This window comes from Pelophylax lessonae (assembly GCF_965119305.1).
Source record: "Pelophylax lessonae genome assembly, chromosome: 2".
NCBI lineage: Eukaryota > Metazoa > Chordata > Amphibia > Anura > Ranidae > Pelophylax > Pelophylax lessonae.
The window spans coordinates 452,100,651-452,121,520 of NC_138769.1; the positions used below are offsets into that span (position 1 = coordinate 452,100,651).

The 20,870-nt window shown below is 40.2% G+C and overlaps 1 protein-coding gene across 2 annotated transcripts in view; it reads left to right on the plus strand.

Annotated features, from left to right (window-relative positions):
- AFF3 (ALF transcription elongation factor 3) overlaps nucleotides 1–20,870 on the plus strand; it is a 538,616-nt gene that overhangs the window by 506,539 nt on the left and 11,207 nt on the right. For both annotated transcript variants that reach the window (XM_082245997.1, XM_082245998.1), the window contains exons 14-18: nucleotides 374–510; nucleotides 10,687–10,758; nucleotides 15,342–15,435; nucleotides 18,074–18,123; nucleotides 20,576–20,775. In XM_082245997.1, coding sequence (XP_082102123.1) covers nucleotides 374–510; nucleotides 10,687–10,758; nucleotides 15,342–15,435; nucleotides 18,074–18,123; nucleotides 20,576–20,775 — 553 coding nt within the window. The remainder of the gene's footprint in view (nucleotides 1–373; nucleotides 511–10,686; nucleotides 10,759–15,341; nucleotides 15,436–18,073; nucleotides 18,124–20,575; nucleotides 20,776–20,870) is intronic.

Sequence of the window (20,870 nt, forward strand, 5' to 3'; positions counted from 1 at the left end):
TCTCTCTCCAAACTTAAGATCGTCCCAATAAGTGTAGAACTGATTGGACATGTCCAATGTACAGATCCACACCAATTGTGTCACCCAACATTTTGTCTTTCAGATTTAAGCTGGATCTATCACTTTTATGACTAATGGTAGTATCTCAGTTTGGGAAGGAGGTTGGGAAACAAAACCATTTAATGTGTTTCTGTTTGATTTAGTGGAAAAATTAATTTGGTATTGATCATCATTTTTGAACATTTTATTATAATCAAACCTGCTGTATCTTTCTAAAAAAAAATAGGTTTGACTTATTCTAATTGCTGTACTGTACAAAATATTTTTATAATTTCATTTAATTGTCTGTGATTATATTTTTACTTTTTGCAAGATGGATAAATTTGACAAAGTTCTGAACTACATAGAAGCAGCTCTTTCCTTTATTGAGTGTGGGAATGCAATGGAACATGGGCCAATGGAATCTAAATCTCCATACACAATGTATTCAGAGACTGTGGAGTTGATAAGGTAGGTTTTGAAAACATGTTAGATTGAGTATGTGTATGTTTGAAAATAAGAAAAAGTAAAACTATATTTTATATATAAATATATATATATATATATATATATATATATATACACAGTATCTCACAAAAGTTAGTACACCCCTCACATTTTTGTAAATATTTTATTATATCTTTTCATTTGACAGCATTGAAGAAATTACACTTTTCTACAATGTAAAGTAATGCATGTACAGCTTTTATAACAGTGTAAATGTACTGTCCCCTCAAAATAACTCAACACACAGCCATTATTGTCTAAAACACTGGCAACAAAAGTGAGTACACTCCTAAGTAGAAATGTCCAAATTGGGCCCAATTAGTCATTTTCCCTCCCAGTTGTCATGTGCCTCATTAGTGTTACAAGGTTTCAGGTGTGAATGGGGAGCAGGTGTGTTAAATTTGGTGTTATCACTCTCACTCTCTCATACTGGTCACTGGAAGTTCAACATGGCACCTCGTGGCAAAGAACTCTCTGGGGATCTGAAAAAAAGAATTGTTGCTCTACATAAAGATGGAATAGGCTATAAGAAGATTGCCAAGACCCTGAAACAGAGCTGAAGCACTATGGCCGAGACCATACAGCGGTTTAACAGGACATGTTCCACTCAGAACAGACCTTGCCATGGTCGACCAAAAAAGTTGAGTGCTCGTGCTCAGCGTCATATCCAGAGGTTGTTTTGGGGAAATAGCTGTATGAGTGCTGCCAGCATTGCTGCAGAGGTTGAAGGGGTGGGGGGTCAGCCTGTCAGTGCTCAGACCATACTCCGCACACTGCATCAAATTGGTCATCCCAGAAGGAAGCCTCTTCTGAAGATGATGCACAAGAAATCCTGCAAACAGTTTGCTGAAGACAAGCAGACTAAGGCCATGGATTACTGGAACCATGTCCTGTGGTCTGATGAGACTAAGATAAACTTATTTGGTTCAGATGGTGTCAAGCGTGTGTGGCGGGAACCAGGTGAGGAGTACAAAGACAAGTGTGTCTTGCCTACAGTCAAGCATGGTGGTGGGATTGTCATGTTCTGGGGCTGCATGAGTGCTGCCAGGTCGGGGAGCTACAGTTCATTGAGGGAACCATGAATACCAACATGTACTGGGACATACTAAAGCAGAGTATGATCTCCTCCCTTCGGAGATTGGGCTCGCAGGGCAGTATTCCAACATGATAACGACCCCAAAACACACCTCCAAGACAACCACTGCCTTGCTAAAGAAGCTGAGAGTAAAGGTGATGGCCTAGACAAGCATGTCTCCAGACCTAATCCCTATTGAGCATCTGTGGGGCATCCTCAAACGGAAGGTGGAGGAGCGCAAGGTTTTTAACATCCACCAGCTTCATGATATCATCATGGAGGAATGGAAGAGGACTCCAGTGGCAACCTGTAAAGCTCTGGTGACTTCCATGCCCAAAAGGGTTAAGGCAGTGCTGGAAAATAATGGTGGCCACACACAATATTGATACTTTGGACCCAATTTGAATATTTTAACTTAGGGGAGTACTCACTTTTGTTGCCAGCAGTTTAAAGTTATTTTGAGATGATGGCAAAATTACACTGTTATACAAGCTGTATAATCACTACTTTACATTGTAGCAAAGTGTCATTTCTGCAGTGTTGTCACATGAAAAGATATAATAAAATATTTACACAAATGTTAGGGGGGGAAAAAAATGTTAGGGGGGTGTACTCACTTTTGTGAGATATTGTGTGTATATATATATATATATATATTTTTTTTTTTTTTTTTTTTTTTTTTTAATATATATAGTATGTGTAAATATATATATATATATATATATATATATATATATATATATATATATATTAAAACATATATATAGATTATACAAACATTGTGTAAAGAACCAAGGGGGGAATATATTACAATATTTTGATCATTTAAATTTAAATATTTATCATGTACTATTTTTTTACTTAGAGAATGCAGTTTTGAAGTAAAATTACATACGTTTTTAAACTAGATGTTTTTCAAAAATAGAAATTAAAAAAAATGTAATGTATAAAAATAAAACAAAATATGTATGCAAAATAACTAAGAAAATAAATATCCTGAAAATGAGATCTGGGTAAAACAATCACAGTATGAGATAAAATACAACTTTTAATAATGACTGCATCTTCTGAGGAAGTCATTTCCAATGTTTTTACGCTACTGTGGAGCTCTCTAACATTTCAACTGACTGGTCTGTATTCCGGAACTGGACTTTTACTGTTTCTTGCAGCTGAACCCTTTGCAAAACATTTATTGTATCACCAGAGTTTTATATTTAAGACATTTGAGTCTACTACTTTTAATTAATTGTGAACATTTTATATTATTTACACTTTCTAATCCAGTTATAATGGAAAAAAGTACTTTGCAGCGCTAAAAAATATACTATATGATATCATATATATATATGTGAAAAAGCAATAAGGTCCCAAGTGAGATAACACAAATCATCCAAGGTGAAAAGAGTGACCCAAGAAGGACATCTGATCCCAACACCAACAGGAGAGGTAATGGTTAAGCATTCACTGGAACATGTGGACCCAACTTATCATATGATAAAAGGGTCAGGAAGGCTCATGTATATCCTGCAATTCTTCAAGCTGTAACACCGGATATTTAAGTTTGTAGTCAAGGGTAGGGATGATCGAATGGTTCAGGTCGACCATCGGTTCGACCCGAACATTGACTGTACGAAATTCGGCCGAATTCCAAAATTTTGCTGAAAAAGTTCGGAATTCGGCAACCAGAACCGACCAAAATGCAATGGGACAGGAACTTGGCTTTAAAAGCCCGTGATTGGACCAGAACCATCAGTAAAAGCCAATTGAGGGGGCAGGAGAATGCTAGGAATGTGATTGGAGTGACTAGGGGGTCCAGAGGCTAATCATTAGTGAATACACCCCCCAGTATATAAGATAGCCCCGCCAAATCTCTAGCATTTTAATACAGGAATGTGGAAGAGAGTGGAAGCAGTTCTGTTACTTCTGCTCTCAAAGTGTCATTTAGCAATTATTAGTGTGAGGAAAGGGATATCTAGTGTAGTTAGGGTACTATTTTCCACTATAGTTAGATTTAATAATCTAGTTTCTGTAGGGAATGTGTTAAGTGCCAGGGTGACCGTAGTGTAGGTTAGTGTAGGGTTAACTGACTCTGACTGCTATGGCAGGGTGACAAAACCCTTCCATGTCAAGGTGACCGCTATAGAGAAAAGATTGTTTCTCTTAGAACACTTACAGACAGTCAGGCATGACATCTGAACTTCTGTGTAGGGGTATATACACACACACACGTATGTATATATACACATACACATATATAGGTGTGAAAATAGCAGAAACCTATGCTTGCGCTAATTAAATAATTAACAGGCATATGTCTCCGCTCCTATAACACCTATATATGTGTATGTGTATAAATACATATAAGTGTGTGTGTATATATACCCCTATATAGAATTTCAGATGTTTTGCCTGCCTCCAAAGACCCCCAAAAAATGCCCAAAAAAAAACGCCTGCTGCAAAAACACACCTGGGTGTTTTTGTAGCTGGCGGTTTTTTTTGGGCATTTTTTGGGCGTCTTTGGAGGCAGGCATAACATCAGAACTTCTGTGTAGGGGTATATATACACACAAACATGTATGTATATATATATATATACACATACACATATATAGGTGTGAAAGTAGCAGAAACCTATGCTTGCGCTAATGAAATAATTAACAGGCATATGGCTTCTCTGCTATAACACCTATATATGTGTATGTGTATAAATACATATAAGTGTGTGTGTATATATACCCCTATACAGAAGTTCAGATGTTATGCCTGCCTCCAAAGACCCCCAAAAAATGCCCCAAAAAAACGCCTGCTGCAAAAACACACCTGGGCGTTTTTGTAGCAGGCGTTTTTTGGGCATTTTTTGGGCGTCTTTGCAGGCAGGCATAACATCAGAACTTCTGTGTAGGGGTATATATACACACAAACATGTATGTATATATATATATATACACATACACATATATAGGTGTGAAAGTAGCAGAAACCTATGCTTGCGCTAATTAAATAATTAACAGGCATATGGCTTCTCTGCTATAACACCTATATATGTGTATGTGTATAAATACATATAAGTGTGTGTGTATATATACCCCTATACAGAAGTTCAGATGTTATGCCTGCCTCCAAAGACCCCCAAAAAATGCCCCAAAAAAACGCCTGCGACAACACACTTGGATGTTTTTTTTTTTTGGTGCAGGCGTTTTTTTGGGCATTTTTTGGGCGTCTTTGGAGGCAGGCATAACATCTGAACTTCTGTATAGGGGTATATATACACACACACTTATATGTATTTACACATACACACATATAGGTGTGATAGGAGCAGAGACATATGCCTGTTAATTATTTCATTAGCGCAAGCATAGGTTTCTGCTACTTTCACACCTATTTATGTGTATGTGTATATATACATACATGTGTGTGTATATATACCCCTACACAGAAGTTCTGATGTTATGCCTGCCTGCAAAGACGCCCAAAAAATGCCCAAAAAACGCCTGCTACAAAAACGCCCAGGTGTGTTTTTGCAGCAGGCGTTTTTTTGGGGCATTTTTTGGGGGTCTTTGGAGGCAGGCATAACATCTGAACTTCTGTATAGGGGTATATATACACACACACTTATATGTATTTATACACATACACACATATAGGTGTTATAGCAGAGAAGCCATATGCCTGTTAATTATTTCATTAGCGCAAGCATAGGTTTCTGCTACTTTCACACCTATTTATGTGTATGTGTATATATACATACATGTGTGTGTGTATATATACCCCTACACAGAAGTTCTGATGTTATGCCTGCCTCCAAAGATGCCCAAAAAATGCCCAATAAAACGCCTGCTACAAAAACGCCCAGGTGTGTTTTTGCAGCAGGCGTTTTTTTTGGGCATTTTTTGGGGGTCTTTGGAGGCAGGCATAACATCTGAACTTCTGTATAGGGGTATATATACTATACACACACACACTTATATGTATTTATACACATACACACATAGGTGTTATAGCAGAGAAGCCATATGCCTGTTAATTATTTCATTAACGCAAGCATAGGTTTCTGCTACTTTCACACCTATATATGTGTATGTGTATATATACATACATGTGTGTGTGTATATATATATACCCCTACACAGAAGTTCTGATGTCATGCCTGACTCCAAACATGTCCTCAAAAAAGCCCAAAAAAACGCCTGCAACAAAAAGCCGGGTGTAAAAGTAGCAAAGCTACTAACCTGTTCTATATTAATTCTAATACAAACAAACTTTTTTCTTCTGGTTCTGGACATGCCACAGAGCTGAAACTTCACAGGTACAATTTTTAGACCCCCCCAGACACCAAATCCAAAGAAGTCTCATTTTTTTTTTCAATAACTTTTTCAATAATTGGCTCTCTATCAAAAATGACAATTTTTAAGAACTTTTTTTTGTGTGATTAATAGTCCCTGGGGCATTACCCAGAACCCTAGGCACTTTTTAGGGGCATTTATTGGGTTTTAGGGTTTCAAAATGGTGTTTTTTGATTACCGAAGTTCGGGTCCCATTGATTTCAATGGGGTTCTGAAATCCGGGCCGAACTTTCGGGAAGTTCGGGTGTTCTGGTCGAACCGAACTTTTGAAAAGTTCCTGGTCAAGGGGTCAAGTTGAGACGAGTCTCCTCTTTCTCTCCAGATCATATAAAAATGACAATCCCAGACAAAATAAACATAGTGTAATTCCGCTTTAAACGATTTAATAAATGAATAAAAGTACACTTACAAACATCCGGGATCAAAAAGGCAGTGAATGCAGGTATACAGATCAGGCAATCTGTGACATAATCCTGGCTGCATAAGGCTAAGTCCTGACTATTTTCATCACAACTGATTTCTTCAGAGGTGAATGCCAAGGTAAAAGCGGAATTACACTATGTTTGTTTTGTCTGAAATTGTCATTTTTACAGCTGCAAGAAAAAGTATGTGAACCCTTTGGAATGATATGGATTTCGGCACAAATTGGCCATAAAATGTAATCTGATCATCATCTAAGTCACAACAATAGACAATCACAGTCTGCTTAAACTAATAACACACAAAGAATGAAATGTTGCCATGTTTTTATTGAACACACCATGTAAACATTCACAGTGCAGGTGGAAAAAGTATGTGAACCCCTAGACTAATGACATCTCCAAGAGTTAATTGGAGTGAGATGTCAGCCAAGTGGAGTCCAATTAATGAGATGAGATTGGAGGTGTTGGTTACAGCTGTCCTGCCCTATAAAAAAACACACACCAGTTCTGGGTTTGCTTTTCACAAGAAGCATTGCCTGATGTGAATGATGCCTCGCACAAAAGAGCTCTCAGAAGACCTACAATTAAGAATTGTTGACTTGCATAAAGCTGGAAAGGGTTATAAAATATCTCCAAAAGCCTTTCTGTTCATCAGTCCATGGTAACACAAATTGTCTATAAATGGAGAAAGTTCAGCACTGCTGCTACTCTCCCTAGGAGTGGCCGTCCTGTAAAGATGACTGCAAGAGCACAGTGCAGACTGCTCAATGAGGTGAAGAAGAATCCTAGAGTGTCAGCTAAAGACTTACAAAAGACACTGGCAAATGCTAACATGCCTGTTAGCGAATCTACAATACGTAAAACACTAAACAAGAATGTATTTCATGGGAGGATACCACAGAGGAAGCCACTGCTGTCCAAACAAAACATTGCTGCATGTTTACAGTTTGCATAAGAGCACCTGGATGTTCCACAGCAGTACTGGCAAAATATTCTGTGGACAGATGAAACCAAAGTTGAGTTGTTTGGAAGAAACACACAACACTATGTGTGGCGAAAAAGAGGCACAGCACACTAACATCAAAACCTCATCCCAACTGTGAAGTATGGTGGTGGGGGCATCATGGTTTGGGGCTGCTTTGCTGCGTCAGGGCCTGGACGGATTGCTATCATCGAAGGAAAAATGAATTCCCAAGTTTATCAAGACATTTTGCAGGAGAACTTAAGGCCATCTGTCTACCAGCTGAAGCTCAACAGAAGATGGGTGTTGCAACAGGACAATGACCCAAAGCATAGAAGTAAATCAACAACAGAATGGCTTAAACAGAAGAAAATACGCCTTCTGAAGTGGCCCAGCCAGAGTCCTGACCTCAACCCGATTGAGATGCTGTGGCATGACCTCAAGAAAGCGATTCACACCAGACATCCCAAGAATATTGCTGAACTGAAACAGTTCTGTAAAGAGGAATGGTCAAGAATTGCTCCTGACCGTTGTGCACTTCTGATCTGCAACTACAGGAAACGTTTGGTTGAAGTTATTGCTGCCAAAGGAGGTTCAACCAGTTATTAAATCCAAGGGTTCACATACTTTTTCCACCTGCACTGTGAATATTTACATTGTGTGTTAAAAAAAAACATGGAAACATTTCATTCTTTGTGTGTTATTAGTTTAAGCAGACTGTGATTGTCTATTGTTGTAACTTAGATGATGATCAGATCACATTTTATGACCAATTTGTGCAGAAATCCATATAATTCCAAAGGGTTCACATACTTTTTCTTGCAGCTGTATATGATCTGGAGAGAAAGAGGAGACTCATCTCAACTTGACCCCTTGACTACAAACTTGAATATCCGGTGTTACAGCTTGAAGAATTGCAGAATATACATGAGCCTTCCTGACCCTTTTATCATATGATAAGTTGGGTCCACATGTTCCGGTGAGCGCTTAACCATTACCTCTCCTGTTGGTGTTGGGATCAGATGTCCTTCTTGGATCACTCTTTTCACCTTGAATGATTTGTGTTATTTTACTTGGGACTTTATTGCTTTTTCACATATATATATATATATATATATATATATATATATATATATATATATATATATGCTATCATATAGTATATTTTTTAGCGCTGCACAGTACTTTTTTTCCATTGCGCTTAACAACACACGTCTGTTTTAGTGTGCTAGCTGCTTATATTTGTTTCTAGTTAGCGCAGTTTATTTATTCTTCTAATCCAGTTATAACCCTGCAGGTACCGTAACTGCTCTTCCTCATAGAGGGGGGGGGGGCAGGGTTATAGGACACATACTGTGCCTGTATTCCAAAGTTTGTTCAGCTTGAGGCAAGATACAGGCTGTGCTTGAGCAGGGGATGTGTTCAAGAGGCAAGCTATGATTGGGAGGAGGTGTGAGCCAGAGTCAGGCTGTAAATGGCTGGGGTAGGGGGGGGAGGATAGTGGCTGAGCAGACCACCCAATACCAACATGCTGTGTACAAACTGACCCTGCTAACACAGATCAGCTTCTGTGATTTGTGTGGTCAGTTTAGAACACGGAAGAAAGGTGTTTGGCAGGATCAACCAGGTACTTCTGATGGAAGATGTACATGAAAATGATAGAGACCATGATTTGAAAAATACAGTTATGTGAACACACACACATAGAAAACATATTTAAGGTAACACACATTTTAATTGTATCCAGGTAGTTTAAACTTTTTGTTTTGCAGTTCTAGACTGTACCCTTCATACCTTTGCCATACTGCAGGATTATTGCAGTATTGTTATTTGCAGGTACTGTATATTTAGGTGTGAGTTTTAAAGGCTTCAGCCCCATGGACCACTTAATTTCTCCTGTGGTTACAGGTTTTCCACACTCTATAGCAATTGTCTATTATACATACTTACCGAATGCTCTGGCCTACTGGTCATATTGATTGGACAAAGTGCTATTGCATGTGCTGGGACATCTGTACCACTTGGACATCCATACACCTTCATAACATATAGACTATATTGTTTATTTGACTACAGGCTGCATTATATGAGCAAGGATTTCACCTGAATACACATCTGTTCAATTTTCTCCAGGAATCATGCTGGGATTTACATATGTTTGGATCCAACTCTTTGCATACACTCATGTGAGATTTGCAATGTTCCAAAACATCAAATTGCTTTAACCACTTGCCGACTGCTCACAGTATATTTACTGCGGCAGTCAGCCCCTCACAGGCAGAGTGACGTAGATCTACGTCGCTAGCCTGTGAGGGTCTAGGGAGCGAGCGCGCGCCCCCGGAGACGCGCTCCCGCGTGGTCACGAACCCCCCGCGTGTGTGACCAGCGGACCCGATGTCCGCCGTTCACTCTGCGATCGTCGCTGCAGAGGGAGAAAGTCAGGCGGCTAGTGTAAACAAGCCGCCTGTCATTCTCCCCTGTGTAGAAACAGTGATCACACGGTTCTACTATGTAGGACCGTTGATCACTGTTTCTACAGCTCAAGCCACAGCCAATCACAGTTAGAATCACGCCCCTAGGGACACACACAGCCCCTCCCTCTCAAATAAAGTTAACCCCTTCACTACCAGTGTCATTTTGCAGTAACAGTGCATATGTATAGCACTGATTACTGCAGTAATGTCACTGGTAACCCCAAAAGTGTCAAAAATGTCAGTCAAGGGTCCGATCTGTCCGCCGCAATGTCGCAGTACCGCAAAAAAATCGCAGATTGCCGCCATTACGCGTTTAAAAAAAAAAACAAAAATGACAAAAATCTTTCCCTTTGTTAGTAAACGCGATAACTTTTGCGCAAACCAATCAAAATACGCTTTTTGCGATTTTTTTACCAAAGATATGTAGCATAAAACAAATTGACCGAAAATGTTAAAAAATTTTGATTTTTACATTTTTTTTTGGGGAATTTCATATTAAAAAATTTTAAAAATATTGCTATTTTTGCAAAATTGACACTCTTTTTTTGTTTATAGCGCATGATCAAAAAATCGCACAGGTGATCAAATACCCCCCAAAGAAAGCTCTGTTTGTGGGGAAAAAAGGACGTCAAATTTGTTTAGGTACAGCATCGCACGACTGCGCAATTGTCCGTTAAAGTCACGCAGTGCCGAATCGCAAAATAGGCCCTGGTCAGGAAGGGGGTAAAATCTTCCGGGGCTTAAGTGGTTAACATTTATGTTCTTTTTTGCATATTCTTTGCACTAAAACATATATCTATAAAGCACAGACCACTATAAAATAGGAGGTAAGATCTATATATTAATATTTGTTTTGTTGCAGGTATGCTTTAAGAATAAAATCTCATTCAGGTCATAGTGGATCATCTCTGGATAAGAAAATTACAGCATTATGGTTTGTATATTTCTGTAGTACATTCCCCCCACCCTGTTTTACATTCTGTATTTCTACCTGTATTTGCTAAATGCATTTGCTAAAAAAAACACAGAGTGGTGGATGATGAAGTGTGTATATGTTAATGATTACTGAACTTTAAACTACTTTCTCTTACGACTAAATGACTCAATCATCTTTTAATAGAGTCTTTCATTTTCAAATTGGAGGTGGTATATAGTACTTAACAAAGCCAATAAACTAGCTAACTTGGCTGAAATGTCCTGTACTGACCCCATGCATTTAACATTTAGGGGCAAAGCAATGAATTTGTCTAAACAGTGAAATGAGGGTTGCTCATCTTATTTTGGCCTGTTTTCACACAGTAACTTTTTCAGTTAAACCTGATTAACTAAACTAATAGACGATATCGTAACTACAATTTTTGCATGTGCAAAAAATGTACTTGCACGTTACCATGCCACAAGACTTTTTATATGTTTAAAGTGTGAAATTAGAACAGCTCAATTTCTTCTGCTAAAATTAAGCAATATTTGGTTGATGGGTTTTCCGGTATCAGAATAAATTGGTCCAAGTCTATTTTGTTTTCTCTGGATCCAGGGGCTAGGACAGGTGCGGCCTTGACCCCGCTACGATGGGTGGACCAGTTTCGATACTTAGGCGTTGAGGTGCAGCGTGATCTCGCTGCCTTTCGCTCTCTTATCCTAGATCCCCCTGTGAACCAACTGAAAGACAGATGTACTCTATGGACCTCTCTACCCTTGAATCTGATGGGGAGGATTAATTTACTTAAGATGATATTTCTGCCAAAATTTCTGTACTTCTTTTGGAACTGTCCTGTCTGGCTGCCCTCGTCGTTATTTAACCTCCCTGGGGGTGATCCCGAGCGTGACTCGGGGTTAATTTTTTCTGTCAGGAGCGGTAACCCAGAGTCACGCTTGGGGTAGTATTGCAGAGTGCCAGCTGAGCCCCCTTAGCTCCCCGGGTAATCCACTTACCTTGTCCCGTCGATCCAGCGATGTCCTTCGCTCCGATCGCCGGCTGACCGGCATCTGACTTCCTGGTTCCATTCCCTGCGAGCAGAGGCGGCGCACGGGAGCGGAACTGGGCGGGAATTTCAAAAAGTGTAAAAATAAATAAAAGAGGTTATACAATGTAATCTGAGAGGATTGCACTGTTTTACCTCAGATTACCTCAGATCTGACAGTAGATACATTACAGTGCCCCTTGCCTGACATTATACTGTCATTTGTGCCCAAAAAAAAATATAACACGGTGTCAAAAAAAAACACTTTACTAAATCGCAGCGACACGGAGGTGCTCGCGGAACTGAGCGATAGCGTGTCATGGGGTGATTTGTTGTCTGACACTGATCTGGCAAGTGGCAACGGCGATGATCCTGCACCTGACCTCAGCGATGTGCGCACTTGGTGCGCTATTGATTGCGATGCGGACCAGGTAGCGCCCCCAAGATTCCCGTTCACTGGATCACCTGGGATGAAGGTAGATGTCGAGCGTGACAACCCTCTGGCATACCTGCAATTATTCCTCACTGAGGAGGTAATTGAAAAAATTGTCACGGAGACGAATCGCTACCAAGACCAGCAATCCGCTACGCTGCATGCCAGGTTTTCCAGCAGCAGAAAGTGGGAACCGGTGACGAAAGAGGACATCTGGCAGGTTCTGGGACTCATCATTCTTCAGGGGTTGGTGGGGAAATGGTACTGGACCACCAACAAGTTACTGGCCACTCCGTTTTTTGGCACCGTGATGTCTGAATACCGCTTTTCCCTGATTATGAAGTATATCCACTTCACAAACAATGACGAGTTTGATGAGGCCACGCATCCTGCGCCCAAACAGAAAAAAATCTGGGACGTATGGCAAATTATTGCGGCCAATTTCCAGCGGACCTACGTGCCAGAAAGGGACGTCAGCGTGGATGAGAGTTTGATGGCCTACAAGGGACGCCTAAGCTGGATACAATACATTGCATCCAAAAGAGCTCGGTTTGGCATCAAATCCTATATGCTCTGCGAGTCATCCACGGGGTACATCTGGAATTCGGTAATTTACACCGGTAAAGGCACAAAGTTCAACCCCAGGTACAGCGGCTATGGGATGGCCACATCATCTGTCCTTACACTTCTGGAGCCATTGCTGAACCAGGGATATTGTGTGACCACTGACAATTTCTACACGTCCCCGGAACTATATGAGGTTTTGCTACAAAATAAAACTGACGCATATGGTACCATTAGGCCTAACCGACGAGACATGCCCTCTATGTTTGCCAACAAAAAAATAAAAACTGGAGAAATGGTTGCCTGGCAGGAGGGTAAGATGATGGCAATGCGATGGCGAGCACTGTTCACAATACCTCCACTGCCATGGTGCACACAAAAAGTGGGAAAGATGTGCTGAAGCCGCAAGTCATGATAGACTATAACAAAACCATGGGAGGTGTCGACAGAGCCGATCAGGCAATGACATTTTATCCAGCTATGCGCAAACAGCAAAAAAATATAATAAAAAAATATTCAGACATCTTCTGGAACAATGCCTTTGGAACGCATATATCCTGCACAGAGCAAAGAGTGACAAGCCTCTTGCTCATTCTGAGTTTGTCTGGAAGGTGGCTGAGCAGATTTTTGTCAAGCACCAGACGCCATCAGTAGTTGTAAATAGACCTGGACGTCGCGCTGTTGACGTTGTCAACCCAGAACGCCTGACTGGCCGTCACTTTGCAGACTATATCCCGCCAACCGCAAAAAAGGCAGCACCTACCAGGATGTGCATAGTTTGCTGCTCAAATAGAGATGGCAATGGAAAGAAAGTGAGAAAAAAAAACAGGTTCAAATGCCTGACTATAGGATCAACTACTGGGCAGCGGTGTTGGTCACCGTGCGCTGGTGGTACTCTCAGTTGCTAAGCAATGCGGCGGTCTGCCTTGAAGTTGCCTTGGTGAGCTCCCTCTAAGAACTTAGTAACTTGGTGCATGCCCTGGCCTTTCGCGCCCCACTAGAGCGATGTTGCGGGCTTGGGGGGTGGCACGGGGGAGGTTCGCACAGCCCACTGGTTGGTCACCGGTTTGCTCCATATGGGGAAATCTCAATCTACCGCATTTGACTAAGCTGCAAGACCCACAGGTTTGGGCCCGTTTTGAGGTAATGACTCCGGGGGCTCTATATGCTCCTTCCCTGCCCTCAGGTGTGAACATGGTCTGCCTGGGTGGATGTACTTTCGCTATCTTCAACTGAGGCATGCGATCTGGGCTCAATTTCCAACTGGTTTGACCTTGATAATGGACCCTGTGAAGGAGCTGTTGGCCCAGGAGTCAATGTCTAAACCCCTTTCCTCCCTTTATCTTGCCTTGCTGAGTTCGCACTCCCCGAGAATGGACAGGCTTTGGGACCCATGGCAGAGGGATTTGCCTGACCTTGACCGTGAGGACTGGGAGGACTGTTTTGAGGAAGGCACAAGGTTGATGATCTCCGCTAGGCATCGCATGATTCAGACTAAATTCCTACATAGAATATATTATACTCCTCAGAGATTGCATAGAATCTTCCCCCAGAGGTCTCCAGAGTGCCCTCGCTGCTTGCAAGAAACAGGGTCCTATTTCCATATGTTCTGGAGTTGCTCCAACGTGGCTCAATTTTTGTTGGAGGTATGGTATTTGAAATAATTATCTATCGATTGCATCTGGCTCTCCCTGTCTCCCCAGAGATGGCACTGCTGGGTATTATGGATGATGAGCAGGGACCCAGACCCACTAAGCTGTTGATTACATATCTTTTGTATTATGCTAAGAGGGAAAACCTCGGTGTACTCTTGGGAAAATTCAGTTTATGCTGTCCTACCATTATATAAGTTAACATACATGCTGCGGAACTGCCCAAAAAATTTTGATAGGGTGTGGCAGCCACGGATGGCCCCTTCTGGCTAGCCTTGGCTGTCCTGCCTGCACAACTCTCATGTGATGACCAATGGTGAGGAGTTGTAGGAATGTTGGGGTACCCTCTGTACAGATGATCTGATTTTTTGCATGTGTGCTGTATTTTTAGTATTGTTTTACCAGCCTTCATATATGTGTAAATGTCTGTATTCTGATTTCATTTCATTGTTTTCAAAAAAAGAACCGTTTGACTTGTAAAAAACTTTTTGGTCATCAATGTTTTGACTGTTATCGGTGCATTCAATAAAATGTTCAGGTGCGAATGATAAGTTGAGTATATTTTTTTAACCCTCACAAACTCTTGAACTTTGCTGTTTTTAAGGTGTATTTGGACATTGCAGTTTAGTGAATCTGGATCTATTTGTTCCATTTTCAACTCATTGCTCCAGAGTACACTTTTGCATTAAAATTAACAGTGAAAAACAAAACATTATTTTATTACATAGAGTTGTACTTCTATCACTATGCATTACTTGAGTACTTTCTCTAATGCTTCCACCACCAAAATCCATCCCGCTGATGGTTTGTCATTATTTAACTTCTTTCTATATGGCAGGCATATTGCCAAATCTATATATATATATATATATATATATATATATAAATCTTTTTATTATTCTCGCAGTTATCGTTGTCTTGCACTTCTGTACTGGAGAATGTTCCGCCTCAAAAGAGATCATGCAGTGAAGTATTCTAAAGCACTCATTGATTATTTTAAGGTAGGCACAAACAACTGCTATGCAACATATTTTTTTTTTTTTTTCTTGTTTCAAGTATTTTATTGAATAATGCAAGTAAGTAACAACGTTTGACATACAGTATAATGCGAGGTAATGTAAGCAAAGCATGGTAGCAGAGCATGACCAATAACTGTAACTACAGCAAATCGTGAGGGTTAGTAGACAAGGGGCGGTAAAATGGGTGGTCACGAGAGAGTAGTGATTGGCATCGCCAACCCACCGGCACCCCATATAGGGAGCACACTGTACCTAGGTGGGGAGGCAAAACCAACCAATTGTTAAACTAAAAGGGGACAGTACCCAAGTCCACCATACCGTGTGGGAAGAGGCAGGGGGATGAGAGGAACCTCACGGGTATCTACCAAACAGGAAAAACATGGGCTACAGTCAGCCAGAATGATGGAACAAGTTGAACAGGTAACCTGTAAACTGTAGTTAAAATGACAAGTAGAACAAACTCAGACGTTGTAGGTGCTACAACATATGTATGCAGAAGGAAGGAAGCAGGGCGAGGGGGGGGGACAAGGAGAAGGGGGGACAGGAGGGGACAAGGATAAAATGGTGGAGCGGTGGACAGACCATGCAACATATTTTTATTTTATTTATTCTATTCACTGGTATAATTACAAAATGCACAATGGGGTTTACAGAACAAATTAAAGCAGAACTCCAGCCAAAACATCAAGATAAAATAGGAAGCCCTCTGTAATTTTCACTTCCAGTCCAGAGAGTTCCCCAGCAATACTTTCTTATCTGCTAGATGTCTACGGTATATACTGTATGTGTATTGTCTCTCTGCATTATCAATCTGCCTAGAGTTCAGCTTCACTTTTTCATTGCTCCTATATGAAAAAGAGTTTTTGGTTCTGCTTCCGATAAAACAGACCATTTCTTACCTCACTTGTGACACTAGTGGGAGAAGTGGGAGTGCTCAATATGTGGCATTCTCACCACTCAGCTGCTGATCTAATCTGTGGAAAGCTTTCTAGGATTTATTTAGCTTTGGGAAATAATTGAATCTAGGGAATTATGAGACCTCTCCCCATCCCTGGTGGATATTCCAATAGTAAGCTCTCCCATCCACAATTCCTGACTCTGCTTCTTTGCATCAGGAAGTTTTGAAAGTTTCCGCCCATGTTTTCCTATGTCAGGACATCATTACATTTTCTTATGTATGAAATAAATAAAACAAGCTGACAAATAGAGAGGGAACTCTTTATAATCACCACAAACAGGTGTTCAGAACCAGGAACTCAATTTCACCAATGGAGCCCCTTTGAGATATAATAAATGTCCAGACATTGCAGGAAAAGAGAGGAGGGACAAGGTGGGAAGGATACAGAGTAGTGACTAAGAAGGTAGAGATATGGGAGGAATAACGAGGTAAAGAGAACAGGAAGGGGGAAGGAGATTAAAAAAAAAAAAAGTTTTAAATGAGGCCTTTAAATTCCTGTGATTCTCAATAAATCTACACATCTACACATATTGCACACTGCAACACATTGATCAAACTAGCACTGACACACAATCTCTTCATGGGCTGCAGTGAGGAAATGTCTAAGAGTGTCTAAGAATGGCTCTCTTGGCTGCCTTAATGGAGCCAGGAATCATTGAAAGAAATACCATATGAGGGGAATTGTTACAAAAATATAATTGACTCTAGTTGAATGGGCTAAACATCGCCAGCACCGATTTAAACCAAGGGGAAGACACAGTGGAGAGTAACTGGGCACTCATATGAGTGTAAAAGGATTCTGAGCCAGTGAGCCCCGCTGGCAAGGGATAAATGGTGAGTTAATATAAAGGTTTTATCTAATTTTTCCTGAGGATAGGAGGTAACCAATTCTGCAGCCCATTTTTTCCACATAGAGAGACTAGGATACACAAAGGACAAAATGATGTTGTAAATATCAGGTAGAGCGTGCAAGGAGAGTCTTGGAGTAAAAGGGACTCAAATGGTGTCAGGTACATAGACAGGTTTGTTCAATTCAGAATTGAATGAAGAAATAAGCCAACTTGTTGATATGCTACCCACTGTAGCAGAACCTAGGAGATTTCCAGTCAAAGTGGAGTGCAGATGTGGTAGGGAGCTACAGCACAATATCTGGCAACTTCTTCCAGAGTAAGAATTTTGATTTAGTTAAGGTTTGAGAAAATGCCGGGTTCCCAAATAAGGGGGTCATAGGGCCCAATGAGACGGAGATGTGAAATTTAGGGAAGGCTCCATCCCATACTTCTAGGAGGTGGCGGGTAATAATTGAGTATGAGGTTGGGGTATTAATGTGTATAGGTTCAATCCAAGGAAGGGCCTGAAGCTCAGTGGCTAGGGATCTACTTTAAAAAATGTCAACATTTGTCTCTTACTAGGAATTTGTGCATTTTGAAAACATTTTGCCAGTGAAATGATCAGTCTCAGTTTAGAAAAGTAAAAATAGTGTATCTATGGAGTGGGTATGAGTTTGCACTTTTTGCACTTTTGGGTTGAAATAAGTTGTGGTACATTTATGAGAATATTCATTAAGAGGTAACATTGAATTCTTCTTGCACTTTTTACTGAAAGTGAAAATATAATAGTTCTTACTTGCGTAAAATGGTGTGCATTTCTTTTATTTCTTAGAATTCATCTAAAACGTCTCGAATATCATCACCAGGGAATGCCAAGGAAAAGTAAGTGACTAGATTAGAACTTGGAAATTTTTCCTCCAGTATTCTAAATGATGAAAGAGCAGAGAGAAAATGTTTCAACCAAATGAAGATAATGCAATATTGTCTGCCCGTTGAGCGGTATTAACTGTTAGTTATCAGTTAACACACAAAATTCCCAATTAACTCTTGGCACACTGCTATACACCTTTACATATTTCTAGCAAATTCTTGCTTAAAAACAGTGATCATTAGTTTGCGCATGCAGCAATATATTTCCTAGCTGGCAAGCTGAGTCAAATTGAGCGCTCTTTGGCCAGTCCTTACTCTACTGCGCCAAATTCCAAATATGCTTATAGCATAATTTTTTGGACTTACATTAGACATATAGGGGTTGATTTATTAAGGCAAATAGGCTGTTGATTTTGCAAGGGAAGTTGCACTTTGCTATAGAATTTTCCCCAGAGGTTAATGAATGTGGTGAAAATTCAGTTTACAAAGAATACTCAAGGTAAATAAAAAAAAACAGCTTTTTGCTTGCACGTGATTGAATGTTCAATATCAGAAGGGTTTCACCTCATTAAAATAGGCTGTGGGGAAAATTTCCTTTGCAACTTTCCTTGTAACACAAACAGTCGATTTTCTATTAGTAAATCAACCCCATAGTGTCAATATGGTGTAAACTAACACAGCTGGAGGAGAACTACTTTCACAGGTCTGATCACCTAACTGAACATTGTAATAGTAATTATAAACTGTGTGTAGTCAAATCTAAATAAGCCCTCTGCATACTGCTGTAGACCCTTATATACTTCCTGCAAACTTTTCTATCAAAACAGGGATTCTTGGTTTATCTATATTCCATACATATTCAAGCTGGACAAAGAGTGGTGCGGGAGCACAGGAGAGTTGAATATCTGTATGTTGGGGTAGAGGTGGCTTTACCCAGACCCTGTCACTTTACCCCGAATGAACAAGACAACAGTGGAGCCAAATCACTAATACTTATTGTATGAGATATTTGTGTTTTATACAAAATATCTCATGCAATCGGTGAACTGTCAATTCTCTACCAATAAATACTGCATTTGTAGTAAATACTGCAAATGCGATAATTACTTATGGTAAATCCAAAAAAAAAAAAAAAAAAAATGGGTATTACACTAAAGTCAATTGACAAAAATAATACATTCATTAATTATTCATTAATTATCTTGCTATTTAAATATTGTTTTCATTAAGAGTTGAAACATTTAGCAGAGGTATAACTACCACTTCTAAATGTGACCAGATTAGGGAAGCTGGATGTTGGGGAGCCAGCACCCACCGGTGTACTAACAACCAGTGTCCCTGCCCTGCTCTTTCAGCTGTCAGCCGGTATCTTGCGATCCCCTTTTTGGTAAAGGGGGCTTCAAGATTCCTATAAGCCCTCTACTCGCATACCCCCACAACCACTGGGCCAGGGCTGTAAAGGAAGAGGCCCTTGTCCTCATCAACATGGGGACAAGGTGCTAGGGGTTCCCTCCTTGCAAGGTACCGCCCCACGTTGAGGGCATGTGGTTTGGTAAGGTACATGAGGGGGAGAACTCCCTGCTTGCCCAACCCCCACACCAATTCTTTCCTGGCCTGCAAGGCTTTATGTTTAGATAAGGCAAAAAGAACAACAGGGATAACATACACCTGGCAAATGCAAACTCACACGGATAAAACAAGAGAGCTTATCTGCAACCATGATGGATATACTGTAGCCAGTCTACCTGGATGAGCCATGTATAGCGACCTGCGCTGTGTCTGTCGATGGGGAAGCTGGTTCAGATGATCCAGGAAGTAGGAAGAACCACGCTGGAACGCAGGGGCCAGATGTGACGTCACGCTGTGGGTTGGCCGTTTTCTATGGTAACGCGTTGGTAGCTTCTAAATGCATGTATGCATTTACAGTATATGCATCATTGCTGCATTATTCATCTGTGGGAACATACACCAATGTATATCATACATTAATTTTTAGGCAAAATAATACATGCGTAAATCCGCTAAAGCTAAACCACCTCTATTGACCTGCAATACTAAGTGATAGTCTTGGAATTTATATATTGAAAAGTATTTCTGGAAATCACTTCTTCTTACACTGACATTTCAACCTGGTACTTTTTGCTGATCCTACATATAATAAACACTTGAGGATCTTGTTTAATGGCCTTACACAAGCATTTCCATTATCATACCTTTTATGTATCACAACTGTAAGTGTGCAAATCCATAATAATTCAGATTTTTATGCAAACAATTTTAGTGATCAGGGGGATATGACATAGTCCACACTATTCATTGACTGGCTTACTTTAATAAAATCTGCTAGCTTCATTTATACGTATCAATCACAATTTTTAATTAGTACATGTGCATTCTTTATTAAATTGTGAACTACATAGATACTGGGAGAACGATAGCTAATTGGTATTTATGTTTTATTCAGGACCACAATTACTTCATCACCCATATCTCCCAGTCCTCTAGTGAACTCTGTAATGAGCAACTCTACAACAAGTACATCTATTATCAGCATCCCTCAGCGAATCCACCAGATGGCAGCCAATCATGTCAGCATTACTAACAGTATACTGCACAGCTATGATTATTGGGAAATTGCTGATAATCTCGCCAAAGATAATGCAGGTTGGTAAACTTTCTTGTCAATGCTTCTTATTTTACAATATTACATTTTCACATCTTTCATTACACCTGCCTCAAAAATATTATATTTTTTTAAA